We start from the raw sequence: 22,766 nt of genomic DNA on the forward strand, positions 1-22,766 counted from the left end.
TACAGGAGTTCTGGCATTCCTTCCAGCCTTTGTTAGCAATATGATAGTTACACATGGCAATGAGTCAATAAAATTACTATTCACTAAAAATATATTTTCCCATAACTAACAGCTGCATAGGTTGGACTTAAACAAATACTAAGTACAAAACGTTTACAAGATTAATAAATGAAACAAGATTTTTTTAAAGAAAACATATTTATGATATGTACAAAAATAAACATTTATAAAAAGGCTTTTTCATCAGACTTAAGAAGCAGCTTTGTGGCATATATTCAACTTCTGCCTAATGGAAGCTCTGACAGATCCAACAGCAACATTAAATTTAGAAGAAACGAAAGATAAAATATCTTGCAAAGACTCAGCAGGTAGAGGTGTCTTTGAAGTACCATTCATCCCTTTCATACAGCTTTTAGAAAGAATGTCTCTTCCAAAAACAAAATCTAATAAATCACCTGTGAATTTACTATAATCTGATGTACGACACAAAATTAGTTTGTTCTTGTCAATGAAAGTTGAATTTCCAATTTTAATTAGATTTGATTCAGCTAATGCAATGCTTTCTCTTTTATATTCCTTCATTTGGCTTTTTAAATTTCGGTATTTTTCCTTCCGTATTTTTAGTTTCGCCCTTAATACAGCATTTTCTCCGTTTAGTTCATAATTTTCTGTTTCCAGACTTTTGCATTGTTTCTTTAAAAATTTATTATTAACATTGGCAAATTTACAAGTGTTACACCCTGCAACAATATTACTGTCAACCGCTAACTCTGGAAAAATTTCTGAAATCCATTGTTTTGCATCTTTCTCTCTGAAAAGGAAAAAATATTATAGTTAGCTTAAATGTAATAAAGTATCTATGCACCACTGCTTATTTAACAGTGGCGTATATATGTTTTTATTTTGGAGGGCACCCATATAACCAAGATTAGCCACCCCCCCCCCCCCCCCTCTGCCCACCTAAAGCTGAAAACTGGGAAACTTGGTTAGTAGCCAGTGGCCGGGAGACTCGGTTTTATTAGTAGCCACTTTTTAAAGTTAGTAGCCACTTTTTGAAACTGCAACTATGATTCAAGTTTTTATAAATAATGAAAAAAAGTATCATCAGAATATTGCTCACATGCAAAAAAGGTGACACAACCAAAAAGCATAAAATTTTACAGAAGAGACAAAAAAGGAAAAAAAAAACCTAGAAAGAAGAGAAGCAAGTAGAATGCAAGTAGAGTGACTGAGCAAGAGTGGCGACCGGGGGGTGGCGATCGATGACACATTTTCTAACTTTTGCAACTTTAATTGCCATGTGGTGAGTGGCGACCGCTAATTTTCAGCTTTACACCCCCCCCCCCCAAAAAAAATTACAAAATGTTTTGAGGGGAGGGGACAACAGTGTCCTGATCTTATTTTTTTTTCAAGATGGGACAAGTACTTTATACTGTCCTCCAGTGGCGCAACCAAAATTTAGTTTCAGGGGGACACTCTTAAAAAACTCTCGCTTCTGGTGCATGGGGGGGGGGGCGGGAACTTTTCCCCCAGAAATTTTTTGGAATTGTAGTCCAATGAAGTTTTAGACGGTCTCTGGTGATGCTACAGAGAGGAAAACTTCGGGGGACCTTCTGCAGAAATTTTTAGAAATTGAAATCTTAAAAATGTCATATGAGCTATATTTCTTGATGTTACTGTGTTGAAAGGAATGGGACTTTTTAAAGCTGCCTCCGCTTGATTATTTTTAAAAATTGAGTGAAATTCATCACCCCTCCGCCAACTTTTTCGAAATTTAAGTTGTAAAAACGCAGTTTCAGACCAACTGCGATGATGTTACGGGTAAGGCAGTTCTGGGGCTCTCCCCAAAAACTATTTTGAAATTAAAGTTCTAAAATATGAAGTTTTAAAGAGATATTCAGTGATACTTGGTGGAGGGATATAAATGCTCTGTACCTTAAATTTTTCGAAGTTGTAGTTTTTTCATTTTCAGATTTCATATGGGAGCAGTCGGACCCTAGTCTGAAATTTTTTTGTAATTGAAGTTTTAAAAGCACAACTGTGGACCACATTTGGTAATATAAGGGTTTCGGCCGTTTTTTAAATTTGAAGCTCCATAAAAGCAATCTTAAAAACAATTTTCGACCGCCCTTGAAAGATAAAACGCAATTTCAGATCATCTTTGGAGATGGTTAGAGGTAAAGAGCGGTTTTAGAGATCATCCTCCAAAACTTTTCAAAATTGAAATCTTTAAAGCACAATTTCAGACTACTTTTGGTAGTAACTTTAGTGAAAGGGTGTTAGTTTGGGGACCTTCTTCCAGGAATGTGTTGAAATTGATGTCTGAAAAACACCTAAATAAATGCGTTTTTAGGACATCAATTTCCATTATTACTCCAACCAAACAACTAAAACTTATTTTAACTCTTGCTGGGGACAAGAGTTAAGGAGAAAAACATTTTGACGACCATTCTTTTCAGATTGACTGGGGAAAAAAAAGGAGGGGGGGGGAGTGTAAAAAGGAGGGAAACTTAATTTGCTAAGTAATAATCTGCATCTGTTAAAAAATTTTAATTTAAAGATTTCTTTTTGAAAGAACTAAGATTTTCAATCCAACATTATTTGCTCTTTTTTTTTTCTTAAAATAACTTCGCTTTCCTCAGACATGTTCTTTTCTTGAATAAGGGGTATGGATCCCTGACCCCTTATGAACACCATTGCCTAGTGCCCTTTGATGCAAGGTTCCCAAACTTTAACGATTCATGGCACTTTTTGAAGAATTAGAATTTTCTCATAGCATCCTAGTCTAGATTTATATACATATTATTGCTATCATGGACGCAGCACCCCCTCACCTCTTCTTACTGCATCCAGTTAGGAAATCTCTGATCACTGATCTACATATTATAATCATTATAATCACTATTATATATTTATTTATTTATTTATTTTTTGAGCTAAAAGTTAGTGTGAGCAACTGAAACCAAAAATTACTACCGTTATTTATTTTTCTTTTTCAGATTCTGGAGGGGGCCCGGGCTCCTTCAGCCCCTCTCTTATATACTCCCTTGTTATTTAATATTCAATTTTTCTGTTCCAGTTTAATCATGAGTTATGATGTATTATGATTCATGTGTAAAACTTCATTTAATTCATTCAACATCAGCTAATTCAATCACTGAGATTAAGAATGCTGTACATGCAATCAACTGGTATTTACTTGTGGGTAGTTCTCAGAAGGTGGGAACAAAAAAGTTAATTCACAGCAATTTTTTATAATTTTGAAAGTTGAAATCAATTTTGTTTTTATCGCATAGTATGTACACCTAGAACATCATATACAAGCATAAAAAGACAGCAGGTTTCTATAAAAATTAATAAATAGCAAATTTAATGGTCAGTCTGTAGGTAACAGATTTTGCACATTATGCAAGTTTCACAGTTTTTGAACTTTTCCAATGAAAATATTATTTATTTTTAAATTCTGCAATGAAAAATAGAGGTTTTATGAAGTACTTGAATGACTTTATATACTGGTCTTTGAATAATAAAATTTTGTTATGGTTTCGGAGACTCCGAAAAAACCCTGTCTATTTTGCCAACGCAGGTGATAAAGTCGCCAAAACTCAAGCAGTTGGCGAAAAGGGGAATTCCCTACTAGTAACCTTTCGTTCATCGTACGTTGCAAGCAGTGTTGCCAGACGGTCAAATCTAGATTTCCCACTTCCCTTCCAACTTTTCCCCAAAAAGTAATGTTTTCTATCAAAATTTCCCAAATTCAAAAATTATTTTTCCACTAATATTTTCATAAAATTAATCGATTTCCTATGATATTTTTGTCTCTTGAAAAAAAAAATCCTCAAATAACGAAATTTTCTTATAAAATTCCCCAACATTTTTCTTCTATTTTCGCTTTTTTTTTTTTTTTTTTTTGTCTTCATAAATACAAGCACCTGACCGAGAGATAAGAAATAAGCTGAATATATATTTTTTTCGACTCGCATTTACTACTCTGCTTCTGTATGTACATGTTAACTATGAATTTTGTATATATTTATCCAAGAACATTCTTCATCACATTCACTTATTTTTACCCGTTTCACGTATCAACTATAGTTACTCACACAGAACATTGACGTGAATTCCGTAGCATAATATTCCACATAACGCGAAATGCGAATTTCATAAAGTTGAGCAAAGCTAAAACAACACTGTTTGATACAAACAATGTAACTGCCAGATGTGAAGATGTGAATTTAAATATGAAAAAAAAATATTTTTTCCTGAGGGTTTTTTTTTTCCCTCAGGTTTCCCCCCCCCCCCCCAAAAAAAAAAAAATCCCCAAAGAATTCCCCTCAAAACCCATTTCCCCAAAATTTCCCCAGAGAACACAAGATTTCCCCAAAATGGAGAAATTTCCCCCAATATAGCATCACTGGCTGTGAGTTGTCGCCAATCGGGGTTTGCTTGGCGATTGTTGTGCAAAGAGAGAAATATCTAAATATTAAAACATTGAATAATTATTAAATAATTGCTGTTTTGATATCGATTTGTTGTCGTAATTTGAAAATTTTTTATTCAAAATATCAGCAAAATAACAGATAATCATGTTTGAAAGGTTGCAGAGTTATAAGCTGCCGCCGTTTTGTTTACTTAAATGCGTTCGTTACGATTGAAACTTGTGTTTCTACTGTTATTTATGTAATGTTCAATGCATAACATAATAATTGCACAAAATACCAATGGATTGAAGAAATTAACATTATAACAGCCTTTTTCATTAAAGTTACAAGACAGAAGATCATTTATCATTTTGAATAAATGGACAGAATTATCGGCGTCTAGATCATAACGCAATTTGAACATCTCACATATATGTTTAAGAAAAATGATTTTGCTCCAAAGATACTGCATAAAAACATATCATAACACTTTAAAATAATTAAAAATTGATTTTGAGGATCTCAAAATACCTTTAAAGCATATAAATCATATATTTAGTTCTCAAATAATAAATAGCATTGTACAGATCATAACTTTTGGACATACATCAAACTTTCAACTTCGTTTTTTTCTAAAATTGCAAAGCAAAAATTTTTGAGTTAATTAAAATGAAAGTTATTTGGTGTTAAAGCTTAAAAGTTCAGGTCTGTGTTTGCTCCCTCCTTTTGAGAATTGCCCCTGTCGGAAAAAAGAAAATATTTGAACTGGAGTATTCCTGGCTTTAAACTAGGGCTCGAAAAATCTTAAAATTTTACTTGCCCTGCAGGGCGTGTTTGTCTAATAAATTAATGCCCGAATAAAGTTTTTACATGCCCAGTTTTTTTTTAATTGTATCTTAATAAAAACATTTGAATCTGTCGATAGCATTAATCAAACAAAAAATAATTTAACAGCTTTATATTCAGATTCAGCTCTAAATTAACAGATTTTCCCTTCCTGATGCATGCTCAATAGGGGAAGATTCTTTTCACACAAACAGGAAACAGCAAAAACTTTTTTTCTACTCGACTTAAGGCAGTCTCTGTTGCGGTAAAAGAAAACATTCTCTTTACACTCAACTTAAGGCAGATTGCTCGCTGACTTTGCCAATGATTTCTAATGATTTTATATTTGTCCAAATACGATTTTAGCTTTACCACTTGAAATAAATTTTGAGCTCCAGAAAGGAAGAGTTAATTTTTCAATAAAGTAAGAAATAATCAAGTTTTAGGAAGAAATATTTGAATAAAAAATTTCATGCCCAATCAGGTATGTATGGGTAAAAGATTTCTGCTGTGATATTTACTGGTTATTTTGCGTTGTTTAATGAAAAATAAAATGATGCATAATTAAAGTTCAAACCTTCTCCTTCTAAATTATGAGATTTTAATGATATGTCACTATTTAATATATTTTAATATATCGCTTTTACATCATCACACACCATATCCTCGCCTCAGAACAACACTTAGCCATCTAATCCCAGGAATAACTAAGATATCCTACTGTTGCTCTGAGGCGACGATTTCAGGAGGCGAACTTTTTTGGAGTTTTGTTTCAAGAAAGAGCATCGAATTTAGATTTTAAAACAATAGTTAATACGTTTTCCAAAATTTTTAGTTGTGTTACATTTGTTGCCAGTGTGCGATATAGATTTCATTGAAACTTTAAAAATAAAAGATAACAAAAAAAAACTTTATAAAATGGGGTAACTATTTTATGCAAAAAAAATTCCGGAAGCTGTATTAATTATACACAGAAAGTTTTACAATTTAATTTTAGAAATCCAAGTCTGTGACACATTAAAACTATGATTTTTAAAAAAGGCCAGATAACAATAAGAAGATAGTATTTTAATGTTTCCATATGGATTTTACATTCTAACAACAGACATTGAATACCATGTTAAATAGATGACCATGTTTGTTTATTAGATTTTTGATTGTACCAGAAAAATCCATCCCATTATAATAAAACTTTACAGTTTAAGAACTCATGTCTTTCTGGTATGTTGTGTGAGGTTTTCAAATTTTAGTTTTCTATAGATTTGTAAAAAATAATCAAACATACACAACTGTTTTCAAGCAGATTCCAACAACAAAGAGGGAATGAAAACGCAGAATTGCAAGTAACAAAGCCAACAGAATGCTTGGGTTTATCACTAGATCTATTTGAAACAAATCTAAGAAGGTTCTTCTGCCTTTATATAGGAGTTTAGTAAGACCCCATTCGAAGTATGCTGTGCAGTTTTGGTCGCCTTATTTGAGGAAAGATATTTGTGCATTGGAAAGGGTTCAAAGAAGGGTAACTAGACTAGTAAGGGGACTTTCAGATTTAGATGATACCAGACTTAATAGGCTTAATATGTATAGCCTGGAGCAAAGGAGGATCAGAGGGGACATAATTCAGTTGCTTAAATTTATCAAAATGAATGATGTTAAAGGATTAAATTTTTGCACGAAAAGCAGGACAAGGGGACATTGTTTTAAGCTGCTCAAATCTCAGGCTAACCTGGAAATTATGAAGAATTACTTCTTTAGTAGGGTCATGGGCACTTGGAACAGCTTATCAGAAGAGGTGGTAATGAGCATGGGGGTGGATAGCTTTAAGAGAGCCATTGATCTTCATTGGGGACTAATAAATTGACTAGGACCAGCCTAGCTGGGCCAAGTGTCTGTTGCTGGTCGTCACATTTGTATATATTTTTCTGAATAGTGAAATTCCTTGGATTTCCCCTAAGACACTTTTTGTGACATCTTTCAACTATTTCCTTTCCCCCATGCCTATTTCCTTGGATGATACATATCAGAACTTGCTCCAGGATCCACGAAAGCCCATGAAGTAACTCACTGTTTAAGTAAAGCACTTGAATAAACGATGAGTTTTATCCATTCCAAATATATAAATTTAAGATTTTCTAAACTATAAAACATTAATATTTTATCTGAGACAGTGAAGTATTGACTCACATTTCAGGAGTTTCATTTACAGTAATAGCTGCATCATCAGTCAAGATCATCTCTCCAACAGGGCTGTAAGTAGCATTAGTCATTGTGTCTTCTCCCTCATCTAAAAATACAAAAAAAAAAAGTAAATTAATGCTTAGTACTTGCAGTTATTTATTTTTTATATATTTTCAATGAGTTTAGTTTTATGGATTTGTTATGAAATTACACGCCAGTCAAATTAGACTTCTAGTATATTTACAAAAATAAGAATTAAATTATAAGAAAAGCACAACCTTTTTCAATTCCTTCTGAGACAGCTGCTGTTTTTGAATTCCGTTTTTTAGCAGCTTTATTTTTTGTTGTAGTAGAACTTGAAGATAAACAAGACCTTCTTTTCCTACATTTAAAATAAAAGTGCAATAACTTCAGTACAATCCAATGACGTATAAGGCAAGAAAAATAAAAAAAAAAAAAAAACAAGCAAGAAATCCCAAGAAATTTTCAAAAAGTTAAAACTAGAAAGGGCATCAATATTGCATTTAAAAATTATTTTAAAAAACATGTCTAAGATTTGTATTAGTATCTTGATAATTTAAAGCAGTAGCATAAAAATAATTATTAGAATTTCATTTGTAAAACATAAACTAAATCCAACACTGAGCACAAAGAACTTGAATTCATCATATCCACACATATGTAATTATACTGTTAAAATAAATAAATAATAATAAAGATGACTGAATGATATAAAAAGTTTTAAAACTATTATTATTAAAAATTACAATAATACAAGGGAAAGGACAAGAAAAAAATACCAGTCTGCCAAAATTTTGAAAGGGAAAATGGGTATTATTTATGCGATTGCTGGAAAATGCTCATTTAATGAATTTTGGCAAGAAATGTGAACGAAATCAACTTCTTTGCTGACAACAAAAGTAAACAGAAAATGGGAGCTGGGAAAGCTTTTTAAATATAGTTGATAATAATTTTGAAAAGAAAAAAATCAACTGAAATCAGTAACAAAGTAACCTTAGCGATTCATTGAAATGTCAAATTTCAGTAAAAGAAATCAGTAGGATTTGAAATAACAGAGAAAGAGACAATTTAAAAAAATGAGAGAATTTTTTTTTTAAAAGCTTGCTTGAAAAATAAAAAATAAAGCACCATGTCAAAATGATAAAGAATTTTTGTTCAAAATTAAGCACTATAAAGGGCTCTTTCAGGGTTCGTACGCCCTTGAAAAACCTTGAAAAGTGCTTGAAAAAAAAGTTCATTTTCAAGTGCTTGAAAACCTTGAAAAAGTTTCTTGGTGCTTAAATTCTTTCGAAAATCATCGGATTGTGCTTAAAACTTTTAATTAAGTATTTTACTAATGCTATTTTCTGAACATGCGTTCGATTTGCAACATCGCGAAAAATCGCTTCCCTGTTTGGGATTTCAATCCTTTTCCATCTTGTAAATATTTTGAAGTTTTTTACAATCGGAAGCTATTTTGACGTATAGTACCTCAGATAAGTTTACTTTTTGTTTAATTTCCAAGTCTAAAAAAGGAATTATTTTGTAAACCATAACAACATTGAACTTTCCCGAATTTCGCGAAAATTTTCTCTGTTTTTTGAAATTTCAATCTTTTTACATCCTGCAAATGTTTAAATATTTTGGCTAATCGATTGTTATTTTCGCATATACTACCTCAGATTAACATATTTTATGTTTAATTTTAGTAAAATATTAATAAATTTATTTTATGGAAAACATGCCAACGTTGAACTTACTCAGACTTCGCGGAAAATTGCTTCTCGTGTTTGAAATATGAATCTTTTTGCATCTTCCAAATATTTAAATATTTTGGCTAATCCGATGTTATTTTCATACATGCTACCTTAGATTATGTTTAATTTTATGATGTATTTTACGTTTAATTTTAGTAAAAAATTAATGAATTTATTTTATGGGAAACATGCCAGCATTGAACTTAATTCGTGACAATTTGCTTCTCTTGTTTGAGGTTTCAACCCTTTTGCATCTTTTAAATATTTTTATATTTTTTGGCAATTAGAAATTATTTTGGCACATGCTACATAAGATTAGCTTGTTTATATTATTTTTAATAACTAAAAAGTTAATTATTTTTGTTTTGTTTAATTACATATATACTTAATTTTGCAATTTTAATTTTAATTTTATCATTAGCTAATTCTTGGTTATTACAGATTTTTTGAAAAAAATTTTAATTTAAGCGATTGAGCACTTAACATTTTGACTTAAAGTTTGTATTTTAATGATAAAGTTGAGCTATACAATTTTGTAAAGTTGAATTTATAAGTACATCATTTTTTTATGTCTACTAAAATAATTAAGGTATATAACACAGGTGATTGTGTTTTGGTTATTTAGTGGAAATCCAGTAGATTTTGTTATGCTTTCATCTCCCTACTTCCAATTTCCCTCCTTTACCTCAAATATTCAAAATTACTACTTTTGTTGGGTTGTGGGGCATTTGGAACAGCTTACCAGAAGAGGCTGTAATCAGCAAAGGGGTAGGGAGCTTAAGGAAGGTCATTGATATTTATTGGGGTCAAATAAATTGACTAGGACCAACCTAGTTAAGCCCTTTGCTTGTTGCTGGTTATCAACAGGCACTTATCTGTGCAATATTTTAACTTCATAAATTATTTTAACATAAGAAATGAATTTTATATGTATCAAAAGTAGTTGCTGTACAAATGTATATTTATGTTACAGGGGTCTTAGTTTTAAAAATTATCCCCCCCCCCCCCGATTAGCTGAGTGAAACTTACAGGTGATTTTGTATGAAATCAATTGATAGATTTATACTTTGATACCCATAAATAATTATCAAAAGTCTAATATTATTAAACTTAGTGCAACCAAAATTACCATCTGGGTTGTGTTTTTGATCCTAATCGCCCTTATATGTGTATGAACCACTATCAATCAAAACCTCCTCTAGCAATTCCATTGAATTTAGGCATTGTGGTTTCTTCTGATAAAAATTAAAATGACTCAGGAAAGATTCATTTTTTTATATATATATAAATATTAACTTGCATATTCTATAAAATATACTTCTTTGAATGTGAAGATTTCAAAATTAAACCTCGTAGGACCTGCTCCTCTTTATGACCAAGTTTTTCAGACATTTGCAGAAAAACTTTCAACACAGTGGATCTTTTTTTTTATCAAAGTCTTGTTGTAGAAAAGGCAATTTTGTTTTTCTTTACTTTTTTATATTATTACCTATTATTTACATGTTTGCATTGCATGAAATCTTCATACAATATTTTTAGTACAAATTTATGATATTGCCATGAAAAAAAATTTTTTTGCCTTGAAAAGTACTTGAAAAGTGCTTGAATCTTTTTCTCTCTTAAGGGTATGAACCCTGTCTTTGTAACACAGCACTGAAATAAAGCACTTTAAAAGATTTTCAAGGACCCGTAGGAACCCTGCATACGTATATAAATTAATATTAGGATTCGCAGTAATGTTAAAACCAAAGGTTCCAGGGAGATTGACCCCTTCCCCCCACTCACTGTAGCATTGGGTTGAACAAAAGACCCTAGGATGCCTTTTGATCATTCGTTCCCTATTCATTTTCAAAGAGGGCATAAATTATTACTCCTTCAATGAAAGTAGGTTTCAATAAAACAATGACAAAAAAAAAAAAAAACTTTTAAGCATGATTGCTATTCATTATTTAATTTTACTTATTTATTTATAATTATTATTATTAGTTTCTTTCTTTTTTACCCGGTAGCTTATAGTTAGGCATTGAATTTTGCAATTTCAATTTTTAAAAAAAAAACAGTAAAATTCCCTACATTTTCCAGGTTTTAAAAGAAATTTTCAAAATTCCCTGCGCTTTCCGTTATTTCAGGTTTTTCTGTGACATGGCAACCCCCTCAGATGTACATCTAGAAAAAATATGTTTTATTTGATTGCATTGTTTAGCAGGGGGTATCATTAAGGTGGCTGCAAGTCCAGTTATGAACAGGATAGCCTTGCTGTCCCCTCACATACTGGAATGTCTCGTTTTGTTTTTGGAAGGGACATAACAGAACACTGAATGCTTCAGTCAAAAGCCACTGGGTGGAACTGTTTAAGCATTTTCATAATAATAAATTTTTCCATAACTATTTACTATATTTTAGGTTTTCCCGAGCCAAATACAGTCATAGAAAGGATATTTTCACTTATCTATACTAATAATATAAAGCTGAAGAGTTTGTTTGAATGCGCTAATCTCAGGAACAAATGGTTCGAATTGAAAAATTCTTTTTGTGTTGAACAGTCCATTTAGTGAGGAAGGCTATGGCTATATAACATCACACAGACTAATAGGAGTGAAGCAGCAATTAATTAAAATGAAATCAATAATAACAATGATGCATTTTCTGATGCATTAATAGCTCAAACTTTTGTTGCCTGAATAGCTCAGTCAGTAAAGGGGTAAAGCGGTCGGCCTGCAATCCTACCGTCTTGGGTTCAAACCCAGCTGTGGATGGGAAGATTTTCTACATTTATTACCCAGCTTATTTAAAAATTAATCTACTTATAAATCAAGGGTTTTAATTTTTTTTTATATAGAAAAAAAATTTTTTTGATTCATTTTATTTAACAGAAAACATTGATGTGGATAAGGGCGCTTTCTCACTTAACCACACGACAACGACTAAATCGGCCTGTAAATAAAGCAACGATAAGAGCGTACGTTATCGTGTCGTCTATTGCACTGTTTTTCCACTACACCAATGTCATTTCTCCAAACCGGTTATTTCCCGGCGCACGTCTTTTCGAGACAGCAGAGAGCTCGCACGTGTACCATAATAGCTGTGCAATTTAACTATTACTATGCTTCACCTCCGCAGTAAAAGAAAACTAATAGAGACTGGGTGCATGATATTTTAAAGCCAGGTATATTGAAGGCGATTTCATACACATTTCGGGATTGATGTGTTATTTCGAAAACATAATCAGAATAGTTTTGTTTCATTCATTTTTTCAGAGGCTAAAAATAAATAAATACATTTTAAAAACCTCACGCAATTTAATATACTAAAGGTGTATTTTTTTCCCCTTAAATATTTGCTTAGGGGAGGCAAAAAAAGAGTCCTAGTTCAGGCCGTGCTTCCCCTGGTCTACCCCTGGCTGCTGCCCTAAGTTTTGCTCTGAGATTCTTTATACGCAATTTATCACTTTGACAAAAAAGAATGCACAAAAATTTTCAAAAATTAAAAAAAGCGATTTTAGTAAGGATACAAGGACGGGGGGGGGGGGGGGGGCTTTGGAGGTCCTATAAACCTCCTATGGTCTCTAAAAGAGTTAACAAAACTGACATCTTCAACCGCAAATTTGAGCAAGTTTTTGCAAAATTAACAGAAGGGGGGGGGGGGGGTCCAGATTATCGACCTATTTTCAGAATTTATGAAAAACTTTTGAAGTGGAACATTGTTAATTTTTTTTAAGGGACAGATTTTAGTAAGTATTGTTTCCTTTCTCTCTTTTGCTTTCAGGGTATACATTTAGCAATGAGCATTACAAAAGTTCCATTCAAAAAATTAAATAAAATTAAACTAACGAAAAATGCTGCAAAAGCTTTTGTTTTTGCGAGTCGTAATTTTTTGCGAGAATTAAGAAATCTCTGATTTTGCAAGCTCAAAATTTCGCGAATTTTCTATGAACAGTATAAAAACTTATTACATAAATAAAATTGAAAAAAATTGTGAGGCTTCAATTTTTGCGATTATGACGGGATCGCAAAAATAAGTGCTTTTACAGCATTTTAAGGTAGCATTTTCCACCTGGAATGCAACAGACCAGGAAAATGAAAATTTTAAGTGAATAGTCTGTTAAAAATACTGTTCTTACCACTCATATTAAAATCTAGTCTTTGTTTTTATTAATGCATTTTTTTTTCCAAAGTTAACATGGTACACCCCAATATATACATTAAAAAGTATGGGGAATTCGTCATCCATAAATCTAAACAATTTATGCATGACGAATCTAAACAATTCTTCCCACGGATTTTAGCTGTTTTTTTTTTTTTTTTTTTTGAAAAATACATTATGCTTGTTCCATAGGATGATAGGCAGTGACGTTCTATGAGTTCACACAGGACAGAGATATCAAACTTGCAAGCCAACTCTTCAAAAAAATGAACGGGCAAGTGATTACCGGGCCGATACAAAAGGAACGACGGGTGCATTCCGACACAAATTGTCCAACAAACGATATCAGCTTAACAGAGACAACACAATCGTAATGGAACCGGTAGGTGGAAAAGCGCATTTGCGCATATGTCAGTGCATTTTGCATGCGCCGATATCAGATGACGACAATCGTGCACGATTTATCATTGTCGTATCGGTAAGTGGGAAAGCGCTCTAAGAGTGTGTAATTTTTTACTATATACATATATATATATATATCAAAGAATGATGTACTTAAAATAGTTTTTTAATACACTGTTGTCTTATTAACGTGGGTGAAACCGTGGGGCACAGCTAAAAAAATAAAGGAAAGAATAAATTGTTTCTCAATATAATTACATGTTGTAATCTAATCATATATTCAAATAGGTAAATCATTTCAGCATTATGATGCAGTCTCGAAAGGTCAAGGCCACTCTGACGTCATACTCATCCTTCCCACAATTCCCTTCTTCCTCCCTTCAACAGTTTGTTTTCTTTGTTCTCTAGATGTAGTGTTAGTGTATCTCATATGTGCCGTACGTATATATTTTATAATATGTGTATACATTTAGTTTTAGTCATTCCTAATTTAAAATCTTTACGTGTTCTTCGTCTACTCGTCTATTGACTGTTCTTCATGCATTCAGAAAACTCAACTATTACACCGCTGCCTATCGAGATAAGAAAAGGTAAGCCAACATTTCCTTACAACATTACAGACCCAGGCAATGCTGGGTATGTTTGCTATTGACAAGTGTGTAGGCCAGCAAAAATAACACAGGTGCAAATCACAGAACAAAAGCAATGTTGTTTTTGAAAGTAAATTCTATGACATGCTGCCTAAATTTCATTTTATTTAAAATCAGCATCAAAAATACTCAAACTATTTAGTACATTGAAAAATTACAATAATTCTTCTCTTTTTTTGTGTTCATTGCAATTTTTATCTACCATGAACTATAAAAACAAATTGAATAAATAATTTTTTTTTTAAATCCTCATTTTTAACACACATGCAGATGCCTAAAATTGGTAGATGTTCAGTTTTTAGAAAGAAAATAAATGGCCACCTTTTAAAATTGGTAGATATTCAGTTTTTAGAAAGAAAATAAATGGCCACCTTTATATAATGCATACTCACAAACTATAAGTTGATTGGAGGACTTGAAAAGCTGACATAAAATAAGAGAACTGTGCCCCCCCCCCCCAAACGTATGGTCACGCTGCACCTATATCTAACACTGCTAGTACATTAATACTATTTCTTCAAACTCATTTATGAAATCAATGCATTAGCTTACATTTGGTGATTTTCATTCACATCATTTGATCTATCAACCATCATTGTCGTATTTTCAGTTGGATTATCAACAGCATCAGTCATTTTGTTTTCCGTCTCATCTAAAAATATAAAAAAGTAAATATTAACTAGTATTTGCATTTAATTAGTACTTTTTTTGTATCCATTTGACTCCTTTAGCATAAATTGTAAATCAATCCTAAATTAAGGATATTTCGATCGCAGAAAAAGAACAACGCTGTGACAGCTACTGTTGATTTTTTGGAAAGTCTACAAACTCTTACTTAGCATGGAGAAAGAGAAGAAAAAAAGTAAAAAGAAAAAAAAATGCCGTGAAAGTGGATCTGTACCATATTTTCTGAAACATAATATGTACACTCCACAAGTACCATTTCTTTAAAAAATAAGCCGGGAATTAAAAAATCGTAAGCAGAAAATACAACAGCAATTTATAACCCGAGGGTAATACATAACGTCTTAATATTATGCCTTATATTACACATCAGTCCATAGTATTAAAATCTGTGCATACCTATCTGTCTGTGTGTCTGTAACCCAATCATCTCTGAACTGTCAATGTCTACCAAGTTAATACTGACACTGTTGGATACAGGATATCTAAGGGACAGGGGCGGCATTTCACCATTTCATTTGGGGGGGGGGGGGGTCAAGTTTCTTAAATATGCATAACCCCAAAGCGAAACCAAACACACATTAGCTAACAAGAAGTTGTCATAAAATCGGTTTAGTATGAATAAAATTAGTGTTTAGAAACAATTAAAATTTTGATTCATTGACTAAAAAGTTATCATACAAAACATCTCGCTACTAAAGTTTTTATACCTTTTGGAAAAGTTATAATGCATGATTTAATAATAAAATGATGATAATCCCAGCCAACCAAACAGAAAATTAATTTTCATCAAATCTTGTGTTAATTGCATTCGAAATCTATTACTTCATATAAAATATTCAAAAATCAATGTTTGACTTCACATCATCATGTGGATTTTTGTCTTCTTTTTTTTTTTTTTTTTTTTGTGCCTTTTTAAAATTGGCTCAGATGAAGAATTTTTTTGAAAAATTTCACGATTGATTGAAATATACATTTATAAAAAATCTATTTTCAGTTTCAATTGTAGATTGAACTGTGGTAGTATGGTGCACAGAACAATTGTAGATTGAGCTGTGGTTTGAATAGTCGAGTAGCGGATTGATGATATAGATTTTGATAGAGTAAAGCATTTTTCAAAAACCTTTTCCCGATGCAAACAAATTGGATAAAAATTCAAACGAAGTCATACATTTTAAGGTTACGAGCTTTTTCACCGTTGAAAGAATCGTTTTGCAATAATACTTTCAATCGTCAAATCACTGCTTTGAAGTTATAGAGAAATGTTTTTATCGTTTTAACGCTTGAAGATTATCTTGTGTCACTTCGCGATTGCATAATTATAGAGCCCCATAAAAGGTATTTGGTTGATGTGTCTTTTTTATTCAATAATCACATGCATTTTTAAGAAGTTTCTATGAAAGCATTATAATGTATTGAACAGCTGAAACGTGTTTCTAGCAGAAGAAAGCAATGAACACTCATTAAATAAATACACACTTAAAAAATGAGCATAAAAGTGAATGTAAAATATCAAGGAATTTTCTTGTGAAAACCATGCTGTCACACCACTTTTCACGGGCCTCTCATATTGGACATACCATCGTTACACTGGGCATACAAGTGTGAAATATTTAGCCTACAAAAGTTAACCATGGTTCTCTATCAGTTTTCTATGTTCTGAAAAAGCCGAAAATAAGTCATGAATTTCCAAGTCATCATTCAAATAACAAAAAACACTTTTTCTAGTCTGAGAACATGTCGAGTTTCATCAAATAGTTGCTGAGAACCTGCGAGATTTCCTTTAACAAACATTGATTTCCGACTTACATAAATTGAATTCACCCATTTTCTATCATTCTGCTCAAAAATATTTGGGGGTGCGACCGTCCCCTCTTGACCTCCCTATTTGTCGCCCCAGCTAAGGGAAGCCCCTTTTCCCTGTCTCACCTCTCTAAATCTTAAGGGACCAAAGATATGAATTGTTAAGAAGTCTATAGAATATTCAGAAGAAAGAAGCATTAAAATCATCAAGGGTCACCTGCTGTAAGCTACATTGAGAAACCGCAAGATGGCAAATGGGAGTTGTCAAGCCAAATGAGCAGAGGGAATAGTTCCTGCGCTGATAAAAGAAAAATTATATTTGTACTAACGAATTGTTTTAAAAACAACATTATTTTGTATGCACTAAAGAGAAAATAATGTGTATAAAAAAGAAAGGATATGTTAAAATATTGTTAAGCGATTAGACCAAAATGCTACCATGAAAAGTAGTCCTGGCACATTGAAATATTTTTTTCATATAAAATGGAAGCAAATCTTATTTTTAAGATGAAAAATGTGTTCCTTTCCAACTTCTGCATCAATTTTGAAATAAAAACATTTTATAATAAAAACTTTCAATAAGTCTTCAACCCTAGAAAATACTCAGACCACTTCTTTCAATCACACACATAAGACATGCAGTTCAACCACAGATTGCATGGAATTGGCAAACGTCCAGTTAAAACAAGTCTATCTGAATGAGGGGGGAAAGTAAAAATTTGCTACACATGTTCCACTCATTTGAATGAGACTCTGCTTAAAGGGGTATTCTAGTCAAAAAATTTAAAAAAAAAAATATTTTTTCCTTCATATTTTCATAGTTTAGACCTTTAAGAATAAGTTTCTAAGAGGGTTCATGGAAGTTCAAATTATTTTTGGAGTTGCAGTAAATTTTGTTAAAATACTCTTTTGCTGAAATGAGACAGTAAACTTTAAACGTGTTTTTCTCAAAATTAACTTTTACGGTACTGTTGACAAGATATCTCAAGTTCTGATGCACCCATTTACTTGAAATTTGGTAGACTTTCCTAGTACTGTCAAAATTGTCTCCATGTAGGGGTTTTTGTAATTTTTGATTTTTAGTACAGTACACCCTCGATGTTTCGAATCACTCGGGATGGGAAAATTTTTCGAGATATTGAGTTTTTGAGTTATCAAGGTTTTTAAAAAATTACACTAGTAACTCTCACATTTATACACACGTACGCTACATGCATTTATATATGTACTATGGGATCACTTCGAATTACGATCGATAAAATAGTCTTCAATGTTTCACTATATTTGAAATTTTCTAATAGTCGAAAGTGCACAGGATGAGATTTTGAAACGACCAACAATTTCAACTTAGTGTTTTCACCTAAAAATTTAAAAATTCTAATTTTATCTTTAACTAGTAACCTCACATTCAAAAAGTTCTCAGCAGCCATTTTGTAGGAGTTAAAAAAGCTGAATGATGAAAATGAGGAACACATTTTCCGTTTTCGCTTGAAAACTGACGGACGAAAAATGGAACCCCTTTCATCCAAATGGACAACATGTTCGAGCGAAATGCACAAAGATTCTAAACTCTGGAGAAAACACAGCACCTCCTTCATACCAACACTCCCCTTTTATCTTGCCCCAATCCCCTATTCACAAAATTTCCAAGAAAAAGGATGAAAAACGTTAAGCAATTGTCCCTGGAACTAGTTTTACTACAAAAATTGCCAATGCAAAACGACAATTGAAACTTGCTTCTGTGCAAAGATTTCGACATATCAAGGGTTTCGAAAAATAAATTTTGAGATAACTACGGAAAATACATAGAGGTTTTTATAAAAAATGCTGGGAAAAATTTTTGTTTCGAGACATCAAGGGTTTTGAGATAAGGAGGTTCGAGATATCAAGGTTTGACTGTATTGTTAAAAAAATACCAAAGTTCAAAAAAGAAGCCAAAAAACAAACTTTTTTTTTCCATAAAGACCATTTTGTGAAAAAGATTTTATTTTCAAATCGGCGATGTCCAGACAGTTCTACATTCTTTTCTAATAAGAATTAACCTTAACTTTATGTTTCAGATCACCTGGAGGATTGGAATCACGTCAACCAGGAGACTCCCCCCCCCCCTTTTTTTCGAGTCCCCACTTTACCAGCCTACACCAACTACAATTTTGATTTTTTTTTTTTCCAACTATTATGCATTTTTATACTTTTAAAATATCAATAAAAAACTGATAAAAATGGATAGTGAAAATAGCTACTAGTTTTTTTTCTATTATGCCTGTAAAATCACCTTAAAATCAAGCCTCTAGACTAGAATACCCCTTTAACTTAGAGGCTAACATACATCTTCAAAAACTGACATCCCTGAATACTACTAGATGCGTCTATTTCTGCCTGTAAACTGGATGCTTGCCTTTCCATACAATCCAAGGTCAGACAGTAAAGTTGTCAAGTTTTTCATCTAACAACCAACTGGCACGACCTTGAGGGTCAGAGATCTGGATGAAATTCTGGATTTAGGTCAGTTTGCACTGGATATAAACCCATGTAAAGCGGTTTGACTGCATAGGCCCTAGTTTTGCTGCAACAGAGGTCCAAAGTTGTTATTTGAGCCCAGAAAAGCTATGGCTTTTCCTTTGAAATTAAACATGTTTAACGCTTTTCTTGCATTTGCATTGCAGTAAGAGCTTATTAAATACATTTACAACATAGAATAAATCTCCCCTCTCCCTTTGCTGTACTGACAACTAAGAGACGCCGAATGTCTTGAGAGGGTTGATATTGTCCCAACGTTTCGAATTCCAATGAAAATACCATTGCAATTTAGGAGGCCTGCAAAGCAGTGTGGTTCAGACGGCAAAAACTTGCGAGTCATGAATCTGGATGAATTTCTGTATTTAAATCAATTCGTACAAGATAATATAATATAATAATAATTAATAATAATAGGTAATATAGTTTGAGTGAATAGCATACCTGCCAACCTCCAAGAAAAAAAATCCGGAAGATTTTTTTATTTTTATCCACAATATTTTAAGGCAAAATAAAATCAAACAGAACCCCTATCCTCTTTTTATTTAACAATATATTAGTTATGAATTTCATATCAATTGAACTTACTTTCGTTTAGTAAATATTACTTTTATTGCTTTCTTTAAAAGTTTGGAAATAACATTTGGTACTCATTTTAAAAAAAGAACAAAGCAAAAACAGCTCGAACTGAGAGAACAAGAAGATAATCGGCGCTGAAATTGAGCCCCTAGTTGCCAGGCGCGACGCTTGCTTTGATTGGATCCCGATGAAGTCATGCGCTGTATCACTCCGTGACGTCATAATCTTGCCACACTTCTTCTCATGCCATTCTCCTACGGCAACCTTTCCTTGGCTACTTGGCCTAAAACGTTCCACAAAAGAATCGTTAGCGCCAAAATTGGCGAGATACAATTTTTTTCCTACAAAACGTGAAAAATCCGGAAGATTTTGCTCATAACCGGAAAAGGAAATAAAAATCCGTATAACTTCCGGGAAATCCAGAAGGCTTGGCAGGTATGGAATAGGCTCTAGTTCGCCTGCAATGAAGTTTTAAATTTGCTTGTTTGGCTCCGGAACTGCTATAGCGTTTTCTTAGGAATTTGAAACTTTTGCACAATATTTGCTCTCCTTATATCTGTCGCATTTCTTGTTAGTACAACATAGGGGTGGTGAAATTTGCTCTATACTGTGAATGCATTCAGCTGGGCGATACTGCAGTGCATTATCAAGAAAAGAGTTTTAAAAAAAGTTAATTTCAAAGGAAAAACCATTGCTTTTCTGAAGCCAAACTAGAAACTTTGGACCCCCATTATGGCCGAACTAGGGCCTATGCAGTCAAACGGCTTTACCCGTGCTTATATCTAGTGGGAATTGACCTAAATCCGGAATTTCGTTCAGATCTGTGACCCTCAAGATTGTGCCCTATGGTAGTAAGTTTAACTAGAGGACTAAAAGAAAAATATCTCACATTATAAATTAGCTTGATCTGTAAGTCCTATACTTTAAATTTTATCTTTACACATTTGGTAGAAAATATTTAATCGGGCTTTAAAATGATGTCCGACATGTAACATTTTTACATAGTTTTTTACACATGTTGGATCTTTACTTTTGAGAGTAAGATGGAAGGTTCTTTTAAATGATCCATCTGAAATATGGTGTGCTGACTCTAAAACTACGCCTCAGTGGGGGAAAAAAATGAGATGCCGTTTAAAGTACTAATATATCGCCGCCTCAGAGCAACAGTAGGATATCGTATTATTATACCTGGGATTAGATGGCTTACTGTTGCTCTGAGGTGACGATATGTGCTTAAAGAAGGTTATACTTAAAGAAGGAGACTAGAAATAAGGGAATAATTAATTACTTCCATAACTACAGAAAAATTTAAACTAAATAGTTTAAATTTTGGCAAAAAGATTGATAACAGGGTGCAAAAAAGGCAAAATCTTCTGAACCCATCAACTTATTATTATTTTTTTTTTAATTATAATAGAAAATCCTACAACAACAAAGTAATTTTATTTAATCAAGCTGATGACTCAAAGTTACTCAGGATAACTTTTAAAAAAAATGTAAAAGATATTCCAGATTTCCAAAGAATGGACGTTATGTAAACTATGAGTGACAAAATTATGGTATGCAGATACAGATTTAAGTGACTGAAAAATGGTATTTTTAAAAAAATGTGCCACTGAAAATTATGGTAGTGTCTGCTAGTACATTTATAATATACAATGACATGAAATAATTTCATTAAAAAGTACCTCCTTCATCAGCTTCTTCTTTGACTATTACTGAAACATTTTCTGAACTTTGCTTTCTTGTATTTCTATTGTCTGTAGAGCTTGAAGATAAATGACGCTTTCTTTTCCTAAATTAAAAAATGAAATGTATTTACATCCAGCAAAATCTGATTCATGAAGGGGAAAAAAAAAGCTGCTTGATAATATTATAATTTAAAAACCAGAAATTTGACAATGAATTATAGAACAATCAATGTTACAGCATTATTGATAACTAAAGTACTGCAGACATGTTTGTAAAATGTTTGAAAATCGTGTTACATTAATTTGGTTATATGATTATAATTTCTACCAGTGACTCATAATAAATAAGAATTTAAATCTAGGTGTCAGGTTGATGCCTGGGATAAGTTTTCTAGGAAGAAAAATCTATGGGTCATTCTAGCATGAAATATACATACAATTTAAGATATGAAATTTATAAAACTCCATTACTGAAATAAAACACAGTAGATAGCACAGTAATAATATACGTTTTAAGGTAAAAGTTGAAGATATATTTTTTTTTCTATTAGTATCTCTGCCAATTGAGAATTGCTAAAGAACAATTCAATGCAATTTGAAAAGCTAGATACAGAATTTGGTGCCTAGCTCTGGAAATTTAGGCGTCAAAATGGAACATTTGGCTTTAAAATACACCTATAGGCCCCCAAAGCAGAATACTTAGTGATATTTTGTAACATAAAATCATTCGACCAAAATTGTTCTGCAAGATAAATTCATGCATTATAAACTTACCTTAAGAACATTATCAAGTAGACTATTACTAAATCCAAATTAATGACTGTCTGTTACTGGTGCCATTACCCTAATTATTTTTTGAAAATAGGTACTAATGAATTATTTTTTTATTAAATTTTCATTTGTAATAATTGTTTTAAAATAAAATATTTTTTCCACTTATATTAGTTATTTAGTTAGTTTCACTTGCCAATAAATGATTGTTTGGATATAAATTATTTTTTAAATTTTGAAACAAAGTTTACATTTATTAAGTTTATATTTTTCAAATTAAGATTTATATAACATAACAAGTAATTTAATCAACTTGTTACTTTACAAAGTTACTAAAATGAAATG

General features: G+C 32.1%; 1 protein-coding gene across 1 annotated transcript in view; it reads right to left on the reverse strand.

Annotated features, from left to right (window-relative positions):
- Positions 1–241: 241 nt before the first annotated feature.
- LOC129226495 (uncharacterized) overlaps positions 242–22,766 on the reverse strand; it is a 31,561-nt gene continuing 9,036 nt past the window's right edge. Inside the window, exons 3-7 of the mRNA XM_054861106.1 lie at positions 21,648–21,754; positions 14,929–15,028; positions 7,703–7,806; positions 7,431–7,530; positions 242–811 (exon numbers count right to left, since the gene is read on the reverse strand). Coding sequence (XP_054717081.1) covers positions 250–811; positions 7,431–7,530; positions 7,703–7,806; positions 14,929–15,028; positions 21,648–21,754 — 973 coding nt within the window. The 3' untranslated portion in view covers positions 242–249. The remainder of the gene's footprint in view (positions 812–7,430; positions 7,531–7,702; positions 7,807–14,928; positions 15,029–21,647; positions 21,755–22,766) is intronic.

The sequence above is a fragment of the Uloborus diversus genome, chromosome 7, assembly GCF_026930045.1.
Source record: "Uloborus diversus isolate 005 chromosome 7, Udiv.v.3.1, whole genome shotgun sequence".
NCBI lineage: Eukaryota > Metazoa > Arthropoda > Arachnida > Araneae > Uloboridae > Uloborus > Uloborus diversus.